The sequence below is a fragment of the Mus caroli genome, unplaced genomic scaffold (genome assembly GCF_978045245.1).
Source record: "Mus caroli unplaced genomic scaffold, Mus_caroli_1 scaffold_9, whole genome shotgun sequence".
NCBI lineage: Eukaryota > Metazoa > Chordata > Mammalia > Rodentia > Muridae > Mus > Mus caroli.
Window position 1 is genome coordinate 79,830,289 of NW_028227264.1, and position 25,390 is coordinate 79,855,678.

The 25,390-nt window shown below is 52.0% G+C and overlaps 1 protein-coding gene across 4 annotated transcripts; it reads right to left on the reverse strand.

Annotated features, from left to right (window-relative positions):
- Positions 1 to 6,262: 6,262 nt before the first annotated feature.
- Sgta (small glutamine rich tetratricopeptide repeat co-chaperone alpha) lies at positions 6,263 to 22,892 on the reverse strand. Of its 4 annotated transcripts, none has more exons than XM_085843027.1 (12): positions 22,790 to 22,892; positions 15,018 to 15,153; positions 13,673 to 13,779; positions 13,449 to 13,533; positions 12,248 to 12,347; positions 11,730 to 11,834; positions 11,336 to 11,474; positions 10,863 to 10,925; positions 10,112 to 10,149; positions 8,484 to 8,573; positions 8,199 to 8,321; positions 6,263 to 7,184 (listed from the first exon to the last, which is right to left on the reverse strand). In XM_085843027.1, exons 2-11 carry the CDS (start codon positions 15,115 to 15,117, stop codon positions 8,204 to 8,206), a joined length of 945 nt encoding a protein of 314 aa, XP_085699153.1. In that variant the 5' UTR covers positions 15,118 to 15,153; positions 22,790 to 22,892; the 3' UTR covers positions 6,263 to 7,184; positions 8,199 to 8,203. The 4 variants fall into 4 exon arrangements, with proteins under 4 accessions (XP_085699153.1, XP_085699151.1, XP_085699152.1 ...); XM_085843025.1 differs by having other exon boundaries at positions 13,449 to 13,536; XM_085843026.1 differs by having other exon boundaries at positions 6,263 to 7,312; positions 13,449 to 13,536.
- Between the last annotated feature and the right edge of the window lie 2,498 nt (positions 22,893 to 25,390).

Below are 25,390 nucleotides of genomic sequence, written 5' to 3' on the forward strand. Positions count from 1 at the left end.
GCCTGCATGTCTGTCTAAGTGCCATGTGTGTCTCTGGTGCCCAAAGAGGTCAGAGGAAAGTGTTGCATGACCTTGGGTCAGAGTCACAGGTGGTCCTGAGCTACAATGTGTGAAACAAACCCGCATTCTCTGTGAGAGCAGCCAGTCAGTCTTCTTACCTGATGAGCTGTGTTCAGTCCTCCTTTCTTATTAAATAGTATTCCATTGTTTGGATTAATTAGTTAGATTTGCTCAATTTTGCTGGAGAGTTGGGGTGTTTCCAGATAAAAGTCGTTTCTTTTTGTTTGTTTTGTTTTGTTTTTCAAGACAGGGTTTCTCTGTGTAGCCTTGGCTGACCTGGAACTCATTCTGGAGACCAGGCTGGCCTTGAACTCAGAAATCCACCTGCCTCTGCCTCCCGAGTGCTGGGATTAAAGGCGTGGGCCACCACGGCCGGCAAAAGTCATTTCTAAACCAGCAGATTTGAAGCCATTGTGTGAAGAACAGTGACGCCTGGGGACTTTCTCCTTCCTGGCTAACAGACAATACAGATGGGCATCCAGTGTATACTCATCCTATGGCACAGCCACAGCTCTGTGTATCTAGTCAATAGAAACTAATATATATTCACTCAAAGATTTGAAGCAAATATGACTGAGAGCATCATATAAATAATGGCCTGAGTTCATCAACATGTCACTATATCAAACATCCTAAACTAATTAAATTTTTTATTTGTTCATTAGTTTTGTTTTATTCAGACAGGATTTATCTGTGTAGCCCTGGCTGTCATAGAACTTACTTTATAGACCAGGCTGGCCTCAAATTCAGAGATCTGTCTGCTTCTGCCTCTCAAGTCCTGGGATAACACAACTGACTTATCTTTTTTAACAGGTCTAGAATAAACATATCCTAGCACTTGGAAAATTGAGGCAGGAAGACGAGGTCAGCTTCGGTTAATTCCTAAGGTCAAGGCCAGGCAAAACCAAATGATGCCCTACAAGGAAGGGCTAGGGAGACACTGAAATGGGTCAGTGGATCAAAGGAACTTGGCTCACAAGATTGCAATGCCTGGGACCATGCAGGGTTGGAAAAGTAGGACAGACTCTGAATTGTTCTCTGGCCTCCAGATACATGACATGTCACATACATGTGCCTGTACCCCCACTGTGCAAACATACATGAAGTAATAGAAGTAATAACAATTACAACATTTACTTCATAAGTGCTGAGATCAACCAGGCCTAGTAGTGCAAACCTTTTCTCCCAGCATTCAGGAAAGAGTAGAGGCAGGTAGAGCTCTGTGAGTTCAAGACCAGCCTGATTTATATAGCAAGTTACAGGACATTCAGGATTACATAGAAAGATTGTGGTAGTTTGAATAGCTATGGCCCCAATACATTCATGTGTTTGAATGTTTGGCCATAGGGAGTGGCACTGTTAGGAGGTGGTGCCTTGTTGGAGGAATTTCCACCATGGAGGTGAGATTTGAGATTTTCTATGCTCAAGCTTGCTCAGTGTGAAATTTCAGTTTTCTCCTGGCTGCCTTCAGATGAATATGTAGAACTCTTGGCTGCTCCTGCACCACGCCTGCCTAGATGCTGCCATGCTTCCTGCTATGATGAAAATAGGCTGAACCTCTGAACCTGTAAGCCAGGCCCAATGAAGTGTCTGCCTTTACAAGAGTTGCCTTGGTCATAGTGTCTGTTCACAGCCGTGAAACTCTAAGACAGAAAAACAAACAAAAGGAGTTGGGGGCTGGTGAGATAGCTCAGTGGTTAAGAGCACTGACTGCTCCTCCAAAGATCCTGAGTTCAAATCCCAGCAACCACATGGTGGCTCATAACCATCTGTAATGAAATCTGATACTCTCTTCTGGAGTGTCTGACAGCTACAGTGTACTTACATATAATAAATAAGTAAATAAATTAATTAAAAAAACAAAAAAACCAAAAAACCACAAAAGGAGTTGGGAGTGAGTTGGTTCACAGCAGCTCTGGTATTTGAGATGTTGAGGCCAGCCTGCACTACAAAATGAGACATAGTTAAAGATTTTTAAAAGATACAAACTGAGTGGGAAAGTGGTGGCTCACTCCTTTAATCCTAGCACTTAGGAGGCAGAGGCAGGCGAATTTCTGAATTTCTGAGTTCCAGACCAGCCTGGTTTACAGAGTGAGTTCCAGGACAGCCAGGGCTACACAGAGAAACCCTGTCTCAAAAAAAAAAAAAAAAAAAGATACAAAGTGGCATCTAACAACCATCCATAACTCCAGATTCAGGGGATCTGACAGTGGATGGTGACCTCCATGCCACCAGGCATACATGCAGACAAAATATTCACACACTCAAATAAAAAATAACTCTTCTATAGATATAAGTGGTTCTGAGAGACAGCTCAGTGGTTAGCAGCAGTGGCTGCCTTTGCAGGGGAATTGGACTCAATTCCCAGCAGTCACATGGTGCCTTACCACCATCTATAACTCCAGTCATAGGTTATCTGACCTCCTCTTCTGGCCTCTGTGGTCCCGGGCAGAAAAGTGATGTGCAGACAAAACTACCATATGTATAAAAATATATTATATTAATATATGTATGTATGTATGTAAACTATGGAGTTCTCAAGCTGAAAACCCTAATATTTATTGAGAAGTGGATAAGAAATACTGTGCTAAGTGCATACAGTGGAATGGTATGCAATACTCAAAATGACTGAGCAACGTGCAATTTGATTCCCTCCAGCCTTGTGTTAAGGGAACCCAAACACACAGAGAATGTGCAGGGGCTGTCACTCCAGAACATTCCAGGAAAAGGCAGCACAAAGGAAAGCTGCCCTTCGTTTGGCTAGGGCTGCAGATCTGCAGAGGATTCTAAATGTAAGGAGTACTGTGAAAGTCTGTGGCTAAGGTCACATGAATGTTTATCATCGCAACCCCCAAATGGACAGACAATAGTAATGGGAGGGAAGGAGGTTTAGTCTAGCCACTAGTAAGCATGCAAACTGTTGAACTCTTTTGAATTTTGAAACAGGGCCTAGGTCTGTAGTTGTCTGGCCTGAAAGTTTTGATTCTCCTGCCTCAGCCTCCCTAGTGCTGAGTTGGCAAGAGTGAAGCTGGCTCAGTAGTTTGGACCTTGAACAGGACAGGCGGAGTGGGAACCAGCCTCCCGAAAGGAGCTCACAGCTCTGAGAATGACCTTGCAGGCAGCACTGTGCACATTCGTCCGCATGCCCCAGCTCCTGTTTGGAAAGTTTGTGAGCCTGTGCCAGCCAGGTCCTGTGCGGGGTCCCTCTGTGACTTGTGCATGGGTGGTCAGTTGAGTCACTTCAGGCTAGAGGGACGTTTTCTCATTCCTGCAAGGATAACCTACTCCCAAGAGCGCAAAGCTTATGTCTGGGCACTGGGAGTGTTTCTAGGATGCAGGCCTGATGGCTAAGCTGTGACTTTGCCCACCTTGTTCTGATGTTGCAAGAACAGGCAGGGTGTCAGGAGGCCTGGAGGCTAAGGCACAGAGTGACCCCTGCTGGCCACACTTGGAACAGCCTCAACATCTCTAGGTTGAGTTCATATTTTTGAAACACGTTGTCAAAGGGGCAGAGACATAAAGAGGCTTACGTGACAACCAGTCTTTCTTTTCCTTTGACCCAAGGTCTCACCATGTAGCATGGCTGTCCTAGAACTATGTAGATCAGGCTGGCCTCAAATTTTTAGGGCTGCACCTGCCTGTGCCTTCCCAGTGCTGGGATTCAATTTACTCACACCTGTGTGGGTGTTCCTGTGCACCGTGTGGGTGTTCCTGTGCACCAGATGCAGTGCTGCAGGAGGCCACGGGGAGCATCACACCCACTGGAACTTTGAGTTACAGTTGTGAAGAGCCATGTAAGCACTAAGAACAAAACGTGAGAATTCTGAAAAGATGGCTTAGCGGTTAAGAGCATGGACTGCTCTTCTAGAGGTCCTGAGTTCAATCCCTGGAAGCTGCATAACTCATAACCATCTATGATGGGATTCAATGCCCTCAAGAAGACTAGACTGAGCCAGGTGTGGTGGCGCACGCCTTTAATCCCAGCACTCGGGAGGCAGAGGCAGGCGGATTTCTGAGTTCGAGGCCAGCCTGGTCTACAGAGTGAGCTCCAGGACAGCCAGGGCTATATATACAGAGAAACCCTGTCTCGAAAAACCAAAAAAAAAAAAAAAAAAAAAAAAAAAAAAAAAGACTAGACTGCAGCTGTTGGTTCATATGTGGACTGAACTGCTGATATCCTGACAACAAATTAGTGGACTTTCAATCAAAGAACTATTTCTAAACAGGTCCACTTCACCCATGTCCTAATAACTTTTGTCTTCCACTATCTCTAGTGGGTAGTGGGCTAAAGGACAGGTTGGGAAATTTTTATGCCTATAGGCATCTAAGTTCAAGGCCAGCTTGGTCTACAGAATGAATTCCATGGCAGGCAAGGCCACACAAAGAAATCCTGTCTTGAAAAACTAAACCCAAGCCGGGCGTGGTGGCGCACGCCTTTAATCCCAGCACTCGGGAGGCAGAGGCAGGCGGATTTCTGAGTTCGAGGCCAGCCTGGTCTACAAAGTGAGCTCCAGGACAGCCAGAGCTATAAAGAGAAACCCTGTCTCGAAAAACCAAAAAAAAAAAAAAAGAAAAAGAAAAACTAAACCCAACCCAACACTTCTGACATGCTGGAGATGGGACAGGTACTCCAAGATGTCTGGGCCCTTCTGTCTCCGGGGCCTACACCCACTGCAGGAAGGGACTCAGTGTCAGCCAGGCATCCCTAGATATGGCCCAGTGTCCTTGACAATTTGTATTGCCAAGGCAGTCTGGATCCCATGAGAGGTCAGCCACTACAGGGACCCTCAAGGTGTCAGCAGAGAAGGATGTCACAAAGCTGTTAGAGCCCACACCTGTCCAGTTCAGAAGCACCTGCTGGGTGAGCTGAGCCTGATAAGGGTGGCCTTGAACTCCTGATTCTCCAACTTCTCCTGAGTGCTAGTATAACTCACCTGAACCCCTGACCTGTGGTTCAGCCTTTCTGTGATTGCAATGTTGGACCTGAAGTCTCAGGCCTCTCATCCCAGCAGGTGGAGCAGGACTCCTGAGTTCGTGGCTAGCCTGGGCTCTACATAAAGAGCATGTCTCAGGGAAGAAACCCAACTACTGTGGGTCTGCAGGGCTCTAAGCAGAGGCTGAACCGGAAGTTAGCTTGGCATCTGTTGGCAAGTCTTTTCGAGACAAGATGCTGCTGTTGGCAGTCACCTGGCAAGCCTGTAGACACATGGGCCACCTTTGGGAGACAGCTTGCATTTGAGTATGGGAGACAGCTTGTATTTAAGTATGTTCTATTTCTTGTTTCCCCTCCCAAATGAGGATCCCACATAGGTGGGACAAAGTCCTCAAGGGTGGGCCGACCACGATGACCGGGCTGGTAAGGGTGCTTACCACTAACCCTGATGACCTACCTAAGTTCCATCACTGAGAGAGGATACCCCGTGGCAGACGCTCCTCCCTGCCCCCGACTTAAAAGACAGGGTTTCTCTGTGTAACCCTGGATGACCCGGAACTCAAAAGATTCACCTATCGCTGCCTCACCAATGCTGGGGTTAAGAGCGTGCTGCAACACCTTAAAAAGCTATGGTTTCTGATTCAGAGAACACGAGTATGTCGGACTGGGTGACAGGCACATAGATGGAGACCAACACCCTCAAGCTCTGGGGTGCCTGTTACCCACAACTCTCCCTGCTTCAAACCCCAGACATGGCCAGCCAAGTATCTGCGTTACCAAGGAGGAAGATGGTCACCAACAGTGGGGACTGAGTGCATAGTTACACCCAGGGATATCCACTCTTTAGACTGCACACCCAGGTCAAGGCCTTTCTCTCTGGTCACACAGAAATGGGGAGATTGGTTCCAGAAGCTGGGGTGCCCTCTCAGTGCCTGCCCCAGTGAGCCTGAGCCCTCACAGCCACAGACCTGCAGCCCACATGATCTTCCTGTCATCTATGGAAACCGGACAAGATGTACCCACTGAATCCTAAGTGTCCCCTGCTGTCTGGCCCTCAGCAGGGGACAAGCAGGTGGGCAGCTTGCTGGCTGCATGGCCTGGCCCTCAGGTGGGCAGGGTGGGAACCTCCTTTCCCATGCGGCGTGCAGGCTACACTCACTGGAGCCCACAGCAACTGCATCCTGTAGGCCAGACAGACCGTCTCTCCCTGCTGTGGTATGTTAGGTCTCAGAGGGACTCAGAGGCTGACACAGGAAGCAGAGAGGCAGAGCGTCATCACTGTCTTTATTCCCCAGGCACTCTGTGCCCAAGGAGGTGCTGCTGCCCTCGGGGGCCCATCTTCCTACTGACTATCTACCACACACACAGCTCTGACACTATCTGCCACAGCCTGATGCCATCATGACCCCCCAAGGGTTCAGCTGTCCTGTGATCTCACCATCTGCTCCCAGGGCCAAGAATGGGTGTGGGAACATCTACACCCTCAATGGACAGACTGACCCCAACAAAGACGGTTCTGGTGGCTGCTTCAGGGCCGTTACCCTGAAACTCCCTGCCAACCCCAGACATTGAATTCCCATGAGATCAAGGATAGGATGACACAGATGGGTCAATGTCTATGTCTGCTGCCCAGGCTGAGGACGGTGCTGGACTGGACACAAAGTTAGGATTGGCTGATGGCTGTGAAGACGGAGGGGAAGCTGGAAAGAAGAGACACGGATGGTCCACACGCTGGGCAGAAGTCACAGGCCTCAGTCCTATGTGGCACAGGCCACTGGAATAAGGCAGGCGGGGGCACCTGCAATCCGGCGAGGGTGTGGGACGCTGGTGCCCAGCTGGGGCTGGCAGTGGGGATGAGACTCAGCTACTCAAGTTCCTTTAGGAGGAACCCGGCAGGGTGGGGGCTGAGACCTGAGGGCCCAGGCTGTCACTCAGTGACTCACACTCACCCCACCCCTCCCTGCAGCTTCCTAGGTGGCTGGAGGAACTGGTGCTGGTGTGTCGTCTTCTGTAGACTCCTCCAGGGAGGTGTGGGGCCATTAAGAGTACAAAACCGAGGGGGAGGGATGAAGGAAAACACAAGGCGGGGATGAGTCCGTCTTAACATGCAGGTCCAGTTTCTCTCTCGAACTGCCCGACGGAGAAAATGCTAACACCAGGAGGCCGCGGAGCAAAGGGACCCTCGGGTCAGCTGCAGACAGAAGACGGGCAGTGAGAGCTACAGCCAGATGAGGAGCCAACGAGGGGTACCTGGGGCGCATGGCTTCAGTAAAACTTTTGATATCCAAATGTGGTAGTGCACACCTGTCATCCAGCACTCTAGAGGAGGAGGCAGGAGCATCAGGAATTTAGGAACAGTTTTGGCAACTTGAGACCAAACCCGAAACAATAGGAAACTGAACATCAGAACTGGGATGGCTCAACTGATGAAGTGCTCACTTCCTGAAGTGCGTTCAGTCTCCAGGAACCATTAAATAGTCAAGTATCGGAATGAGCTAGTAAATCCAGTGAAGGGAGGCAGGGACTACAGACAGGGCATCCCTGGAAACCGCCAGCCATGCAAGCGGCTTGGATAACGTAACAAAGCTCCAGGCTAGAGACAGTTCCCTAAGGTGGGCTGAGGACCAACACCTGAGGCCGGTCATGATTGTACATGTCCACGCACACAAGCACATGAATATAAGAATAAAAACAGAGCCGGGGCATGATCAGGGGTCCAGCCCCAACACAGAACTCCCCTAGAAAAAGGCTAGGAGTGTGTTCAAAGGTCAAGTCCTGCAGATTCCCCCAATAAGGTTCAGGGGTGGAACCGTCACCTAGATAGCCCCCACCCCAACCCAACCCCAAGGGACTGGGACTGAGGTCAGGGAGGAGAGCCTACACATACAAAGCTGAGGTTCACCTGCACTACTGAGATTAAAAAATGACAAAATAGGGCTGGAGAGATGGCTCCGCAGTTCTTCCAGAGGTCCTGAGTTCAATTCCCAGAAACCACATGGTAGCTCACAACCATCTGTAATGGGTGTGTCTAAAGTGTACTCATACACATAAAATAAATAAATAAATGAAGATATTTTCTAAATGACAAAATGGTAAAGGTGGGGCCACCATGCCATTCTGGACAGAAAATGCCCTGCCATGTTAGACAGGAAGCATTCTTATAGGTCCCGACAGGCAAGGCCAGGACAGCCATGGGGGGCCTCACCTTCGTCACTCTTGCTGCTCCTCGTGGCTGGCACTGGGTGTCCGGCTGCGCACCACCTGGCTACGGATCTGCTCCACAAACTCTGGGTTCTGCTGCTGCATCTGCTGTGCAAACTGTTGGCCCCTGTGGATACCCAGGAGACAGGCTGTGCTTCCCCACGCCTCTGGGCCCCTCCACTAGGCCAGCCTCCCAGTTCTTCCCCTCCTCCAGGCTCTCCTCGCTCACCCCTCGCTCGTGAGTGCCAGCCCCTTCCCAGCCACCAGAGCCAGCAAGAGCAGTACTCACGCCTGGATGAGGCTGGCCAGGTCACTCTGCTGCGGACTGCTGCCTGGCGTACCCAGAGGGTTATGGCCTCCGGAGATCATGCCTGACATGCTGCAGGAGAAGAGACTCAGCACAGGTCCACAGCCACTGCCCTCCACCTCCCATGACCCACGCTCACGCCCCCTTCTTTCTCGGGTTGTAAGCTAAGGACTGTGGGGAGCTACCAGGAAGTGGAGTAGACCTTGGACACCCTATGGAGAACAAGCCAGGAGCACCAAAGCTGGTGTTGAGAAAACCCTGTACGGCTGGAGAGGAAAACCAACCCTCATTCCTCAACGAGACAGAGCCGCCCCCAGTGAGACAGAGCCATACCCCAGTGAGACAGAGATGACCCCAGTGAGACAGAGCCGCCCCCAGTGAGACAGAGATGACCCCAGTGAGACAGAGCCGCCCCCAGTGAGACAGAGATGACCCCAGTGAGACAGAGCCGCCCCCAGTGAGACAGAGCCACACCCCAGTGAGACAGAGATGACCCCAGTGAGACAAAGCCGCCCCCAGTGAGACAGAGATGACCCCAGTGAGACAAAGCCACCCCCAGTGAGACAGAGCCGCCCCCAGTGAGACAGAGATGACCCCAGTGAGACAAAGCCGCCCCCAGTGAGACAGAGCTGAGCCTAGAAAGACAGAGCTGCCCTGGTTCAGCAGGAGCTGCCTGCCCCAGAGTTCCCAATCTGGGAACAAGGCTAACGCCACCACATTCACAGTAGTCAGGACAAACAGCTCATGACACACTGAAATATTACACATCCCTGAGCAGGAACATGGCTCTGACACACACTGTAACACAAAGGGACACCAAGAATGCTGTGTCAATGTGAGAGCCAGACCCAAAATGCCTGCCTATGATGAGAAATGTCCACAACAGGACACTATAAAGACAGAACATAAACATGGGGAGAGGACTGGATAATGGCTCATGGAGACAGAAGGCTCTCAAGACAGTAGTGGCAGTTGCATGTGTGACACTGTGGCCTAAGTGACTTCATCCAACACTCTTGAGTTCAAGGTCAGCTTGGTCTACACAGAGTTCTGCCAGTTGTAGGTACATGGTGGGACCCTACCTCAAAACGTTAATATTAAAAAAAACTTTGGCTTTCTTTCATCAAAATAAATTTTAAAATAAGAATTAATTAATAAGCCGGGCGGTGGTGGCGCACGCCTTTAATCCCAGCACTTGGGAGGCAGAGGCAGGCGGATTTCTGAGTTCGAGGCCAGCCTGGTCTACAAAGTGAGTTCCAGGACAGCCAGGGCTATACAGAGAAACCCTGTCTCGAAAAACAAAAAAAACAACAACAACAACAACAAAAGAATTAATTAATAAGTAAATAGAGAATGGTTCCACAGTTACAGCTCTGGCTGCTCTCAGGAAAGACCAGGTTCACATGCCCTACAGAGCGGCCACAGCCATCTAACTCCACCTCCAGAGGACCTGATGCTCCCATCTGGCCATATTGGGCACTGCACACACACAGTGCACAGACTTACACACACACAAAACATCCACACACAAAGTAAAAGTTAAAAGAAACAGACGAATGTCCCTGTCTCTTGTGTTCTAGGTACAGAAGGAACAGAGCAGGGTCACTTACAGCTGCTGTAGCTGGGGGCTGTTCATTAAGCTTGAAGCCTAAAGAGAACAGAAGGCACAGGTGTCAGGAACCTCCCTGAGGCAGAAACACAGACAGACAGACAGACACACACACGCTGGGCAGCTGTGCCCTCTACTCTTATTGGCTCTCCCGGACACTAGCTCCTCCTCTGCAATGCTGAGGTGGGCTCTGGTCCTCACACTCTACATACAGGACACCAGAGCCGTGCCCAAGTCCCTGCTGTGTCAGACAGGTCAGTATACAACCCAGACTGGCCTGAACTGGCCAACCTGTCTCCATGCCCCAGTGCCCCTCAGGCCTGTACCACCATGCCTAGCTGAATTCAGCCTTGCAAACAGCCAAGTTTGCAACCCTGGAAGCCCCTGGACTGCACAAATGATGCTTCAGGCACACACAGAGAAGGCCCCATGTAGTCACACCCCACTCCTAAGGGTGTGCCCATAAAGCTGTCTCTGTTAGCCCTGCTGCAGAAATAACACATTCAGCAAGGACGTTCAACCAGCCCTGACTAGCTGATGCTGCGGAGACCACAGTGCAGAGAGCATGCTGAGACAGCCAGTAATGGCCTCACACAGCTGTGGCCTTGCAGGGACCCCAGCAGGAGTGCTGTGCCACAAGCATGCTCACTCCCTGTGGGCCCTGGATGTTCTCATTAGATGCCTCACCAGGAGGCAGACTTGTGGCAGGGATCCTGGCATGGGTGGCAAGGGAGATGATGGGGTGCGCCTACCATGGTGATGAAGTGTGGGTTGTTCAGCAGGCCAGCGATGTCTAAGCTGCCCACGCCGCCCGTCTGCAGGAGAAGTATTGGTTAGTGGCATCTGGAGCCAGGCTGGCCACTCCGGGGGAAGACATCTGGCTGCCCTTAGGAAGCCCTACACTCCCCAGGGAGGGTGCTGCCAGGAGGGCCCAACAACCCGCCTGTCACTGTGACCACACTGGGCAGCCAGCATCACGTCTGTGGCCGTCATACTTATTACCACTTCACAGACCACAGAAGGTCCCTGCTGCGTGTCCCCAGCTCCGTGGGTGACCCACATGGCTCAGTGCTCTGCCCTGCATCTGAGGACCCAGCATTAGCCTCTGAGCATCATCCTTGCATGTACTTCTAACCACAGCATCCCAGGTACCCTCTCCAGCCTCCTCTCAGAGCAGGGGCTCCAGCCTGGCCTCCCGTCACCCCCTCCTGAGAAATGGGCTCACAGGGCTTGGCGCCTCCCGTAACTTCAGCTCTGCAATCTTGAGGTTGGACTTGTATGTGTCGTTGTCAGGGTCCAGCTCCAGGGCCTTCTTGTAGTACGCCACAGCCTCTGCATGCTTGTTCAGGCTGGACAGCGCAAGGCTGGGAACAAGAGTTGTGCCAGGGGAGCCATGATGCGAGCTGGATGGGACCTAGTGCCAACCCACCCTGTCCAGGCTGGGGAAAACAATGAAGTCACATAGGAGGACAGAAAGCCACACAGACAGGAGGAGGGTCCACGCAGGTCACATGGGAGGACAGAGAGCCACACCAGGGAAGGACCCCATACAGGCAGGGGAAACAGCCCCACGCAGGTCTGAGGACACAGTGTGGCTCACAGTAGATCGCTGCACTCACCCCATGCGGCCATAGGCCTTGCTATACCCAGGGTCGATGCCAATGGCGCGCTCGCAGTCCTGGACGGCCCCCACGTAGTTCCCCAGCTTGCTGTAGGCCGCAGCTCTGGGGAGAGGAAGCTGTCAGTCGGGGACTCCCAGGCCCTCCACAGGAGGCCTCTCCAGGAGCTGGTCTGTAGCAGAAGGTGGGTACTGTAGCCCACTACACCAGGACCAGAGGCTCACAGCCCACACGGGCCTTGGCAGGTGTGTAGGACTCTGTGAAACCCTGCCTCTTACACCAAAGCAAGCTGAAGGACATGACAGCAACTGAAGAGCAGCCTGCATGCCAACCAGAGGACAGTGCATCTGCGCTGTCCATTTGTCCGCTGGGCAGGGCTGACTACACAGCTCAGGGTCCTATGTGAGCACCATGCCACACCTGACCTCTGCTCTTCAGGCAGAGCCACACGCATGCAGCTCACCATGCACAGTCCCCACCCCACCCCATCTCCTCCATGCCCTCCGTCCCACCCACACCTGTTACAGAAGTAGACAGCATTGGCAGGGTTGAGCTCAATAGCCTTGCCGTAGAGGTGCACAGCTGCTTCGAAGTTCTCCAGCTTCATCTGCTCATTACCTGCAGGGGGAGAGAGAGAGGCAGAGGAGCCCAGGCTGGCCCATGCTGGCCCATGCTGCCCATTAACACCTATCTCCTCTAGTCTAAGATTCCCAAAGGAAGATCTGATCCTTAGGTCACACTGGGACTTTTTTCCTTCAGGTGAGGGGTCATGCATCCTAGGCTGTCCTCAAACTTATGATGTAACCAGCTCTTGACCCTCCCTGCCTCTACCTCTCCCATGTGGGGACAACAGATGTGACATAAGCCTGGTGAATGTGGTATTGGGGACAGATGCCAGCTTTGTGTGTGCCAGATGCATGGTGGCAGAGCAGGGTCCATGGTGGTCCACTGCTGCATCCGGTGACAATAACAAGAATCCAGCTTGCACAAGCTTGTTTTCCAGCCAAACACATCCCATGCAGAGCCATGGACAGGGAGGGTCAGCCTGGGTTAAATGCCAAGACCACCTGCCTTCTGGGAGCCACACGTAGCCTGCAATCAAGGCCAGGAGTCTGCCTGAGTGCATGGGTTGGGTGTTTCCTGAGCTGTGTCATCCACACAGGCTCTGAAGCTTTATTTTCCTCCGCTTTGGTGTTTTTTGAGACAGGGTCTCACTATGTCGTCTTTCCTGTCCTCAATCTCACAGAGACTCATCTGCTTATGCCTCCCAAGTGCTGAGATTAAAGGTTCGAGCCACCAAACCAGGATCTTTTAATTTTTTAAAATATCTTTTTTGTTTTGTTTTGGGGACAAAGTTTTATGATGTAGTTCTGGGTGGCTTAAATGTACCACGTGGACTGGGCTTGTCTTGAACTCACAGAGATTTGCCTAAGTCTGCCACTTTAAAGCATAAATATCTATTATTCTGAGTGGGGGATGTATATGTGTGTGTGTGTGTGTAGGCGCAGTGCCCACAGACACCAAAAGAGGGCACTGGATGCCCCAAACCTGGGCTTAGAACCAGCCATGAGCTAGCTGCCTGAGAGTACAGGAAGCCTCTAACTGCCACACCATCTCTCCAGCTCCCCAGCCCTGCCCCCACCAATGGGACCTGGTTGACCTGGGCTGCATCCCTACAGCACTTTGCACAGGCCCCATGGGGACATCTGTCTCCCTCACCTTCCGTTTTGAGGCGCTCTGCCTCAGCTGAGTCCTCCTCAGAGGGTGGTGTCCTGTCGGGGGCCCGCGAGTCCTGTGGCATCTCCTGCTGAGGGTGAAACAATCCCACTGTATCCTGCCACACCTGCCCTTGCAGGATGCCACACAGCTCAGAGCGCTGTCAAGCCTCAGCACAGGACAGCACACTGTCATCGTGGGCACAGTCAAGGGAAGCCCAGGCTCACCTTGCTGGAAGTGGCTGCTTCAAATATCTCTGGCAGGGTCTGAGGGAGAGCAAGGTCACTGTCCTCCAGCGTCACACCAAAGGCTGTCTCCAGACACTGGATGGCAACTGTGCAGGATATGAGATAAGCCAGCCTCACTGGAGCCCATAGGAAGCTCTGACATCTTCCATTTTTCTTGCGATAGACTCTCATGTAGCCCAGGGTACCCTTGAACTCTACACAGGCAAGCATGTCCCAGAAACCCTGATCCACCTGCACCCACTTTCTGGGTGCAGGGATAAAAGGTGAGCACTACCATACCTGGTTTGAGCCGAGACTTCACATGAGCTGGGCAAGTGCTCTTCCCAGCAGGCCCCAGCACAGCCCTAGTGAGTCTCCAAACGCCGTAACACCTGGCCCTGTACCTCAGTCCTTCTCAGTCAGCCTCTCAAGACACACATGCTCACTGGTCTTCCCCTGCTACGCTGACAGTAAGAGGCGGGCACATGGGGCCTGAGGTGGTGTGCCCTTTGGGGTCACAATGCAGGAGTTGGCTCTGACCTGGACTATCAGCACAAGCCACTGTGGAGAGGTTAGTGTTCCTGGGGCCTGGGGCAGCCTCCTTTCTGCGAACTGGTATCCACACTGTGGATCTGCAATTCCTGGAGACAAACTGCCAGGCTGAAGGAAAGCTGGCTACGACAGGAAGCAAATAACTCAAGCTTCCAGAAGCCTCTTAAACAGACCAGATGTAGCAGGCCCCTCACACACATAAGCAGGAAGGACGGCTCTCAGCTTCAGAAGTGTGGAGTTTCGAGAAAGGCCTTTGAGACCTGCCCCAATGCCTGTAGGCTGTGGGCTGTGCTCTAGGGTTGGGTTTGGGAGCTGCCACCAAGGCAGGGGCGGGCTCTGGGGGACAGTTGTCTTTGAGTGGTTTCTGCTCCTGTAAGTGGCCCAATAGACTCACTGGCTGACCAAGCTGGGCTTTGGTGCTGTCTGTTTTGGTTTATCCCCAGCTGAGGCAAACCCATTTGTCACATCTCCCCAGGAATTGTGCTACACAGTGAGGGAGGTACGAACTGCGCACAGGAACTACTGTCCTGTGAGACACCGTGTCACAGGCACACCAGGGGCCGAAGAGCATGAGACCGCTCCTCCACTGCCAACAGGAAACTGGAGACTCAGTCCACAGCCAAAAATAAGCAGCAAGGGGAGTGAGGGCACCAGTGGGGTGTTGGGTACCAGCTACTTCCATGAGCCAAGGAAGCGTACAGATGCCCAGGCTGGGCATGCAGGCCACCTGCCTCCTGCGTCTGTGACATCCTGAGCCCTAGCAGAGGCTGGCAGGGCAGCAGCCTACACTCACCCTCTAGGCTCTCCTGGGCGTCACACGAGAGCCCACCGTGCCGCAACTGTCCATGGAGGAACTGGATGATGGCATAGGCCAGGCGCTTCCTGTTGTCCATCTCGAGACTGGTGAGGTGACACTGCTTGCTCAGGATCTGTGGGGACAGCCCAAAGTGCCAGATGAAGAGCCAGAGATAGAGGACCCCTTGACTCATGGGTCCCAGACCCGACCACTACCAGAGTCCAGTAGAACTGTTCCAGTGTCAGGGCCACCGCAGTGCAGAGCCTTCCTTCCTCCCCCCGGGATAGGTGGGGATAGCCTGGGCATGGAGCCACAGACCTGTTTGCCACAGTGCTAGGGAGGAGGGCATGCCTTGAGCTGACAGTGTTGCCTAGGGGCACTCTTTCCTCAATTTACCCTTTTGCAGCATACCAGCCAGTCAGTGCCCCAGCACATGATGAGCAGGGCTATGTTCTGGGATCCCAAGGTTTTGAGGACACCAGCTCCTCGATCCACCCTAGACCCAAAGCTTGGAGGTGCTGCAGCTCACAGCCCTGGTCTGCAAGGTGCACTATGTGGTGACACAAGGACAGTTCTGGACTCCAGAGGGACAGTTGAAGGTGGCTCTCCTGACCACGTCAGAGTGATTTCAGCCCAGGGAACTTTCAGAGGCAGCAGGTGAGCCAGCAGAGAGTGGGCACAGTGTCAAGGTCACATCCCTGAGCCTCAGAGGGAGCCATGAGGGGTGGGCTGGCACTCTCAAGAGTGTGTTTGGACCCCTGTACAACAGCAGACACCACAGGACAGAGTCAAGAGAAGGCCGAACCATGCCAGTTCAGGTTCGTGGCCTCTTTAGTCAGGACAGAAGAAACTGGCCTCCAGTTTTGGCACCTAGCATGCAGTCACATGACAGCCACACAGTCCTGCATGTAATGGAGAGGCCAGCATGGGTCTAGGTCACAAACCACAGGCCAACAGTGAGAGGCTGTGGACCTCTGCTCCTCGCCAGAGCCCAGTTGTAGCGCCTGTGAAGTAGAGTTGACGAACTTCACAGCCACCCAAGGGGACAGCCCAGCTCAGCACCCCATCCTGAGTGCCCCTGGAGGCCCGTGAGGCCCGCAGAGTTCACAGGTGCTGGGTAAGGTTCTGGAGTGGAGGTGGTGATGTGGGGCACATCTTTCCGTGTCCCCTGCTCCCTGTGCCTGTCCCTCCCCCATGCATGGCAGGCCACTTCTGCCATGCCCTTTGTCCTGAGCACACTGGAATGGAGGAGTTGTGGTGGGGTGTTGGCCAATCACCAATAGACATGCTTGTGTGACCCAGGCACCCTGGCGTGAGGACATGCATGCCAACTGCACCAGTTACTACCGCTTTGCCATACTTTCAGCCCCTCACCTAGCACCTGAGAACATTCTAGAAAGCAGCCTTGGACCAATACCTGAGAGGAGCAGAATCCGATCTCAAGCTAACACACATTAAGAAAGCATTATGGGGGGCGATGCTCCCAGGCTGGTACCCACGGCCGTGGAGCCCACAAGCAGACCACATCACCTGCCACACAGTGTCCCCTAAGCTTCTTAACAGAGACCCCGAGCCCCAGAGGCCTTTGGAGACAGAGCCTTCACAGAGGTGACCAGATGGGTCCTGATTCAAGTTAACACACAAAAAGGAAAAATTTGGATGGGCACTGGCACAGGCCTATGATCCCTGGTCCTCAGGTGGCTGAGGCAGGAGAATAATGCTGAGTTCAAGGTCAGTCTGAGTTGACCAGTAAGGACTGGCATTGTGTGTGCTAGTGCACATCTATTCCCAGCACTGGGGAGGCCAAGGCAAGCAGACTACTGGGAGTCAGAGGCCAGCCACAGCTACACAGGGGAAGACCCTGGCTCATGATAAGTAGGCAGGTACAGGGGCGAGAGTGGGGAAGGGCTCAGAGGCTAAGCTGCCCCTGCAGAGGATCTGCACTGCCAGTTCCTAGCACCCTCTGCTCTAGATACAGGCACACAGATAAACAAGCTTTGAAATCCAGCAGAGGTCACGGGGTGCTGTTCAGTCCCTAGTTCTTGTCTAGCATGTACCAACTTTGGGACCCTATCCTTAAAACATACTATGATGAAGATATTTGAAACCCTCTCCCATGGGGACCACTGTATGGAGACACAGATGTGGTGGGCCTGCAATAGCTGTTCCCCTCAGAAGCACCCACCCAGGCTCTGAGATTGCAAGAGTGAACTCTGTTCTTCCACCCAGAGGACCCTCCATCCTCCCGCCAGCACCAAGGGGCAACTGCTCTATGTAGTACAGCTGGCTCAGACCTGGCCTCAGGATCCCGTTGTAAGGACAGATGGACTACTAGGGACACAACCCAGGATCAAATGATGATAGTGGGCTGAAGTCAGAGGCCAAAGCTGGACCTTCAGCTCCTCCGAAAGGAACCCTCCCCACATGAGCATCCACTGGTCATGAGCCTGCCAGGCATGCCGGACCCATCATCCTAGCACTCTGGAGCTGAGGCAGGGGGACAACAAGCTCTAGGCTGGCCTGGGCTATGGTGAAACCTTAACTAAACAAATAAATGAATAAAAATAGGACCGGCGGGCCAGAAAGGTGGCTTACTGGGTAAGCGAGCTTGCCCCATCCCTGGGTCCCACATGGAGGAAAGAGCTGACTCCTGAGCTGTCCTCTGACCATCACACGGACAGCAACACAGCACCTACACATGCACACAAACGGAAATAACTAGTGCTGGAAGATGGCTTAGAGAGCACAGTGCTTGCTCTGCAAACATGAGGACCTGAGTTCAAATCCCTAGCACCGATGTATGATGTATGAAGCTAGGCACGGTGATACACTCTAACCCAGGGCTGGGTGGAGACAGGGAACCCTGGGTGATGTCTGAGCAGGGAGCTCCTGGTCTGGAGTGGGCTAAGATGAGGGAATGCATGCCCCATCAGAGAACATCCATCCTCCATGGAGGGCGTGGAGGTCCTCGGGAAAGGGGTGGAACTTGCTGTTGCAGTACCAGACCTAATGTGTGGGTCCTCAGTGACAGCACGGGTTTCTGGGCCAGCTACTGACGGGCACTGTCACCACTCAAAATGGAACAGTGGCCCTGACAAGACCCCACCCCACCCAGCTGTGAACGACTGACACTTGGGGCATGAATCGCCTCCCCTGGGGGTGTCCAGCAACCGACATCCATTGACCCCCCTCTGTGGTCATGAGGCCCCAGTTCTCACACCCTGGGCCTGCGGGGTTTGGGAAGGTTCTGGCTAAGGGACAAGACTCTCAAAGGCCTATTATCTCAGAACAGTGTGGGCTTTATGAGTGTAGCTGCCCACCAGCCAGGCATGGTCTGGTCTGTGGGGCACAGGGGTGAGGGGGCAGCAGGACCAGGTCCCAGAGTTCTCCTATATAGGAGGAAACTTAGCCCCTCACAGCTGTCTGCACACCGCTTTCACCCTTCCACTCTTTCTGACATAATGTGGCCACCCAGCCTCAAATTCACTGCCCTTGTCTCAATCAAACCCCAAACCCTGGGACAGGTGAGGTGGCCAAGTGGGTAACTGACCCTGCTAGGCAGGTGGAAGGCCCTGACTCAGGCCCCCAGTACCCACCCTATACACTGGCTGTGGTTGTATGAACAGATCAGTAACCTTGGTGCCAGGTGCATGAGTGGAGACAGGAGGATGGCTGGGTTTTGCTGGCCACCAACCTAGTTCCAGGGACAGAGGTGCCCTGCCTGAAGGGAAAGGCTGAAAAAGTCTGAGGTTAGCCCGTTCAACAAATCAAGTTCCATCCCAGCTTATGCAAGTCCAAACCCAACCCAGCACAGCTCATGAGTGTCCCTCCCTAGGCCTGTGGCAGCTCACGGGTGTCCTTCCCTAGGCCTGTGACAGCTCACGAGTGTCCTTCCCTAGCCCCCTGTCCAGGACAAAGTTGATAAAAAGACAAGTGAGACCACAAAATGAAGGGCTTCACCCCAGAGACTCTGCAGGCCCCGCCTTGCCTATCTAGGCCCACCCAGCCTCCTTCCATACACAGCAACTCCCCAAACCGCAGTCCGTATCCACCTGCAAGGCAAGCAGATGTCACAGCACACAGTCCTCAAAGACCTTGGCAGACCCTACACGTGCACCTGCATGGGGACAGAGGGAGCGGGCACTCCAAACTCCCCAAAGTTTTAGGCTGGCCTCCTCCTTGCACAGCAGATTGAAAACCTGAGAGCTCTACCCCCAGCCCTATCCTGCTCCCAAACCTTGAGAGAGCCTCAGGCCTCATCTCAGTCTGTGAAACCCAGAGCATTCTAGACAGTCACCTCCTGAGCCTGAGCCCCAGGTGCCATCCACAGCACAGTGGTGGCAGAGCCAAGCTGAGAAGGTGGGCCTCTAAGCCATGAGAAGTCTCTTGGGGAACACAGCCCCACTCCTTATAAAAACCTAACAGAGCAGGGGCTGAGGCTTAGGCACTCAAGGATGCTGCTGGAAGTTAAAAGCCAGCCGGGGCTGCAGACTGAGTTTGTCTCAGAAAACAGAGCAGGTGGTAGGGACAGCTCACTGCTTAGGAGCACTGCTGCTTTGCCAGAGGGCCGGGTTCAGTTTCCCAGCACCTAGATGAGGTGTCATCTAGATATAACTACTCATAGCCACCTGAACTCCAGTTCCAGAGGACCCACACCCTTTTCTGGCCTCCATAGGCTCTGTGTGCACATGCATGCATTCGCTCACGCACACATACAAAATCAAGAATAAATCTTAAAACAAAACAAAAATAAATATATAGAAGCAGAGCATGCCTACACACTTGTCATCCCAGCACTCGGGAGGACTAGGAGTTCAGGGCTAACCTCAGCTACAGAGTCGGAGGGCAGCCTGGAGTACATGAGCCCCTGCATGAAACAGAAAGATGTAGGACTGATTCCCACAGAGACTCTCGCTCACAGGGCGGTAGGTATGTGACGTGGGCTGGAGGTGACAGCTGGGAGTCACACTCTCTGCCAGGAAGCACTATGATAAACCCTTGGCCTAAATCCTCGGTACGACCAGAACTTCCTAGATACACACTCAGGAGTGCAGGATCACTTCAGGGCATGCTCTTGACAGCACCCTCCAAGCCCAGCCAGGCCTGAGCATTGGCTACCACCCAGCACGTGGGAGACCGAAGCAGGAGGACGGCCACCAGTATAAAGGTGGCCTGGGCTGCAGACTGGCTCTGCCTGTTCCCTCCAACCTCTCAACTTCTCTGGAGGTCAGTGTGGCAAGTGCCAGGCTCGGCCACAGAGTCCAGCTCTGTGCTGAGGACTCCAGTGTAGCTGCCTGGGCCAAGTCCCAGTGGGTGGAGTGTCACTCAGCACACAGGAAGCCCTGGGATGCAGGAGGCACCGTCTCAAAACGAAACACCAAGAAGGCTTGGAGTAGTTCATTGTGGTGCCAATACCTTGTCATGAAGTACTGGCTGGGACCTCAGACAGCAGCCCCAGGTACATCATCCAGTAGGCAATCCCTTACCCCGAGAAATGGGATGACACACAACCTTGGGACCCATACAACCTATACAGAGCCCTCAGCGGTGAGGAGCCACTGGGCTTGGATTCCATTTTAACACCAGAGCCCAATATGCACGGCTGGCTAGCCTCAAACTTAAGGCAATCCTCCCGTGTCTGCCTCTGGAGTGCTAGAATTACAGGTATGCTTCATTATGGGCTACCAGTAGCATCAATGTGTGTGTGTATTTGTGTGTGTCTATGTGAATATGTGTCTATGTGAGTATGTGGTGTGTGTATGTGTGTGTGGTGTGTGTCTGTGATGTTTGTGTGTGTATTTGAGTGTGTCAGGTGTCTGTGTGTGTATATGTGAGTGTGTGGTGTAGTATATATATATGTGTGCAGTGTGTGTGTGTGTGTCCATACACATGTGGAAACTAGAGGTAGATCAAGCCTGGGTATACTCCCTCCAGGCAGCATGTCATGTTTTAGAGGCAGTGTCTGTCCCTGGGACACGGAGCTGATGTTGGGACTAGGCAGGCTATCCAGAGAGCCCGGGATCTGCATATCTTGTGCCTTCCCCGCACTGAAATTACAAGTGCCCCCAATGCTCTTGCTCGGCTTTTTCCATGGGGAATCCACAGGGAATTGAACTCAGACCCTCGTGCCAAGCACGTTGCTCACTGAGTTGTTTCCCCAACAGAAGCACTGTTCTGTGGGCAACATTCCTGACCCCAATCCAGTGTCAGTGTCACATCAGAAGCCCCTTCAGTCACACCGATCACAAACATCCCCATACACTGTCCCTGTGGACGAGAATGACCAATAAAAGGAAAGACTGATCGAATAAATGACCACAGAGGGACAAAACAGGAAAGTCATCTCAATCAACTGGTGGGGAACGTGTGCCGTCACCAGCCACCGCAGAGGTTAACAGACCTCTGCTAATGGACCTTAGGACAATTAATGTCCAGGTAACAGACACAGAGACATAACAATTTCAACTGACTTTCTTTGTTTTTATTGTTGCTAACATTTCATTTTTGGTTTTGGTTTTTCAGGACAGGGTCTCACTGTGCAACCTGGCTGTCCTGGAACTCATTCTGTAGACCAGGCTGGCCTCGAACTCTGAGAGCTCCTCCTGCCTCTGCCTCCTGAGTGCTGGGATCAAAGTCAGACACCATCACAACCTGGCTTTTGAGACAAGAGGATTTCACCATGTAGCCCAACATAGCCTTGAACTTCACTACCACCCTCCCGCCTCAGCCTCCTAAAAGCTGGGATGACAGCCAGCAAGCCCAGCTTACAACTAAACGGGCCCAGACTGACATCCTTTTTAAGTTAATTATGATGCCAGATGAAGTGGTGGCACCTACAGTCCTGGCAGAGGTGGGCGCTGAGGTCAGCCTGGCTTACATAGTGAGTTCCAGGTCAGCCAGAGACAGATGAAGACTTTGTCTCAAAAAAAAAAAAAAAAAAAAAACACCAAACTATTAATTATGTCTATTTCATTTTCAGACAGGGTCTCACGTTGTGGTCCAGCTACCTCCACTGTGTTAGGTGTCCAAGGCTGGGCCTGAACTCCCTCCCCGTGATCCAGCTGTCTCCCCCTCTCAAATGAAAGACTGGATTATAGGTTGTGGACCAAAGATCTAGGCTATTTGCTAGGGTCTTTGCTTTCGGTTGTTTCGTTTTCTGAGACAAAGTATGTAGTCCCTGCTAGCATGGAAGTCCCACGATACTCCTGCCTCTGCCCATGTGTCAGCACACCTGCCTTACCATTGTTTTAAGAAAACTCCTCCTCAGAGAGGACAAGCTATCTGCCCTAGCATGCACAGCTGGCCCTCTGCCCTTCAAACCCACACTCTACCTACCTTTGGCAGCGGAATCAAACACACCCTCCCAATGGGAAGGAGCACCCACAACTGCTCAGACGGTGGTGACAACGTCCATTGTACAGAAGAGGAAAACTGAGGCTGTGGGCAGGCAAGGGGCTAAGCAAGGTCACCAGGGTGAGGAATGGCAATGTAAGAGGGTCTTAGACCTTAGGGGCCCCGAGAAAACTGAGATCCGCCCCACACACACCTAAACGCTGACCTTTTTGTGAGAAAAAGCAACGAGGGGTGGGGGTGGGGGTGGGACGCTGTCGGCCTCAGTTTCCCCTCTGCGCCGCCCGCTCACGTGACCCCGAAGAGCGCAGAAGTCCGGATCACAAGACACCTTTGTCTCAGGGGCTCCCGAGCACCGCGAAGCTAAACCCACAGACCCCCGACGCCCATACGGGGCGCGGTGGAGCCCCCAGCCTCACCTCTCAGTCGACCGAAGACCCGACCCACCGACGGCTGCGCCTGCGCACCGCGGCGCAGCCAAGCTCCGCCCTCAGGACCAAGACGCCTGCGCAGAAAAAAAACCATTTCCTGTGTAGTTTTTCTTTTGCGCATGCGCCCAAGTGCACCCTTCGCTCTAAAACAGAAGTGACGTCACGTGAAGGGGGGGGTCACAAGGTGGTTGTTATGGAAACTGCCCTCTGGAGGCATCAGGAAAACCGGAAGTTAGTCTGACAGTCACCAAGCGAGTCAGGCCTAAAGCACGGTGGGGCGGCGGCGGACCCCAGAGGCACCAAGGCAGACCACGTGGTATGGAGTCTGTCACGTGATCTAGCTGCTTTCATCAAGACAAATCTGAATCAAAGCCACTAACTGGTGCTATGAAGTTTTTGGTTTTGTTTTCGGAATTTTTTTTTTCTTTTTCCTTTTTTTAAAATGACAATCTCACGAGCCCAGCCTGGCCCGGAACTGTTCATCCACTTCGCCCATCTTGGAAACTGGCATATCCCACTTTCTGTGAAAGCAGTGTGATTAACCACTAAACAATCTACTTCAGTTATTTTTATATTTAAAACCTATTTACAGACTTATCTTTTGCAGACCCCAACTTCTTTCTGATGCCTAAAAGAAAAACAAAGATTAGCAGCCAGACAGTGGTGGTGCTCGCCTTTAATCTCAGCACTGGAGAGGCGGGAGAATCGCAGTGAGTTTGAGGCAAGCCTAGTCTACAAAGCGAGTTCTAGGATAGCCAAAGCTACACAGAAAAACCTGTCTCAAAAAAATAAAAACAGGCCGGGCTTTAATCCCAGCACTCGGGAGGCAGAGGCAGGCGGATTTCTGAGTTCAAGGCCAGCCTGGTCTACAAAGTGAGTTCCAGGACAGCCAGGGCTACACAGAAACCCTGTCTCGAAAAACAAAAAAATAAATAAATAAATAAAAACAATTTATCTTTACTTTTGAATTATGTGGATGTCTTTGTGTGGGTGTCTGCATGGGAATACAGTGCCTATAAAAATCAGAAGAGGGCATGGAATCCCCAAGGCTAGAGTTGGGTGCAGTGCAATTCAGGCCCTCTGCAAAAGCTATATGCACTCTACTTTTTTATTTTCTTTGCGACAGGGTCTCATACCATAGGCAAGGCTGGGCTAAAACTGCACTACCCAGTTTGCTATATGTACTCTTAACCATTGAACGATCTCTCCTATTTTCATTTTACCATGTCTTACTATGTAGCTCAAGTTGACCTTAAACTTATGGAAATCCAGGTGGGCCATGGTGGCACAGGCCTTTAATCCCAGCGCACAGTAGGCAGAGGCAGGAGGATCTCTGTGAGTTCCAGGACAGCCAGGGCCACACAGAGAAACCCTGTCTTGGAAGCAGAAAAGAAAAGCAAGAACTCTGTCCATCCCCCTGCATCAGTGTCCAAGTGCTGATATGATATACTGTGATTCTGCCAATCCCCTGTACACACACCCCACCTTTGAGATGGTGTAGTTATAATTACCAAACTGAGTGTCCTGGGTTGGTTAGGGATGTGAGGTGTGTGATAAGTCAGGATAGAAAAGCTGTGAGGGACATAAGAGGAGAGAAGATGTTGCCACCTTCACAGGAACTGACGCCATTCTCTATCAGAGAATTCCAGGGCAATTACCAACTCTTTAAGACTTTTCTTCTTTCCAGAGTGAAAACATACTGTTTTCTAGAAATCTTGCCAAAAATTCCCTTTACAGGGAAAGGGTACAGACGTAATGAAACCCTCTTGCAACCTGTGATTTCTGATTTTTTTTTAAAATTTATTTATTATATGTTAGTACACTGTAGCTGTCTTCAGACACTCCAGAAGAGGGCATCAGATTTTTTGTTAGGGATGGTTGTGAGCCACCATGTGGTTGCTGGGATTTGAACTCGGGACCTTCGGAAGAGCAGTCGGCGCTCTTAACCACTGAGCCATCTCGCCAGCCCGTGATTTCTGATCTTTATCCCATCAGATTAGTTTTAACTATCAAATTGACACAACCGAGAATCGCTTAGCAAGAGTCTCCATGAAGTGCCTAGATGAAGTTGGTCTGCTTGTGGGGGTGGCCTTGATTAAACATAAGTGACACCAGGCATGGTGGCGCATGCCTTTAGTCCCAGCACTTGAGAGGCAGAGGCAAAAGGACTTCTGAGTTCAAGGCCAGCCTGGTCTACAAAGTGAGTTCCAGGACAGCCAGGGCTATACAGAGAAACCCTGTCTCAGGAAAACAAACAAACAAACAAACATAGTGACATGAGACGGCCCCACCCATTGTGGGTGGCACCATCCCCTAGGAAAAGAGATGCTGAAGGAAAACAGTCTGGGAAAGACACTGTGTTTGTCTCTCTGCTTTTTTTTTTTTTTAAGATTTATTTCTTTATTATATGTAAGCACACTGTAGCTGTCTTCAGGTCTTCAGACACTCCAGAAGAGGGCATCTGATCTCATTATGGATGGTTGTGAGCCACCATGTGGTTGCTGGGATTTGAACTCAGGACCTTCAGAAGAGCAGTCAGTGCTCTTAACTGCTGAGCCATCTCTCCAGCCCTGTCTCTCTACTTTTGAC

Coding starts and splice junctions, on each gene's coding strand:
- Sgta (XM_085843025.1), bottom strand. CDS start 15,117: ATGGACAACAGGAAGCGCCTGGCCTATGCCATCATCCAGTTCCTCCAT. Junction 11,835..12,247: donor GCTGTCTACTTCTGTAACAG/GTGTGGGTGGGA, acceptor TCCTCTCCCCAG/AGCTGCGGCCTACAGCAAGC. Junction 11,475..11,729: donor AAGGCCTATGGCCGCATGGG/GTGAGTGCAGCG, acceptor TCTTGTTCCCAG/CCTTGCGCTGTCCAGCCTGA.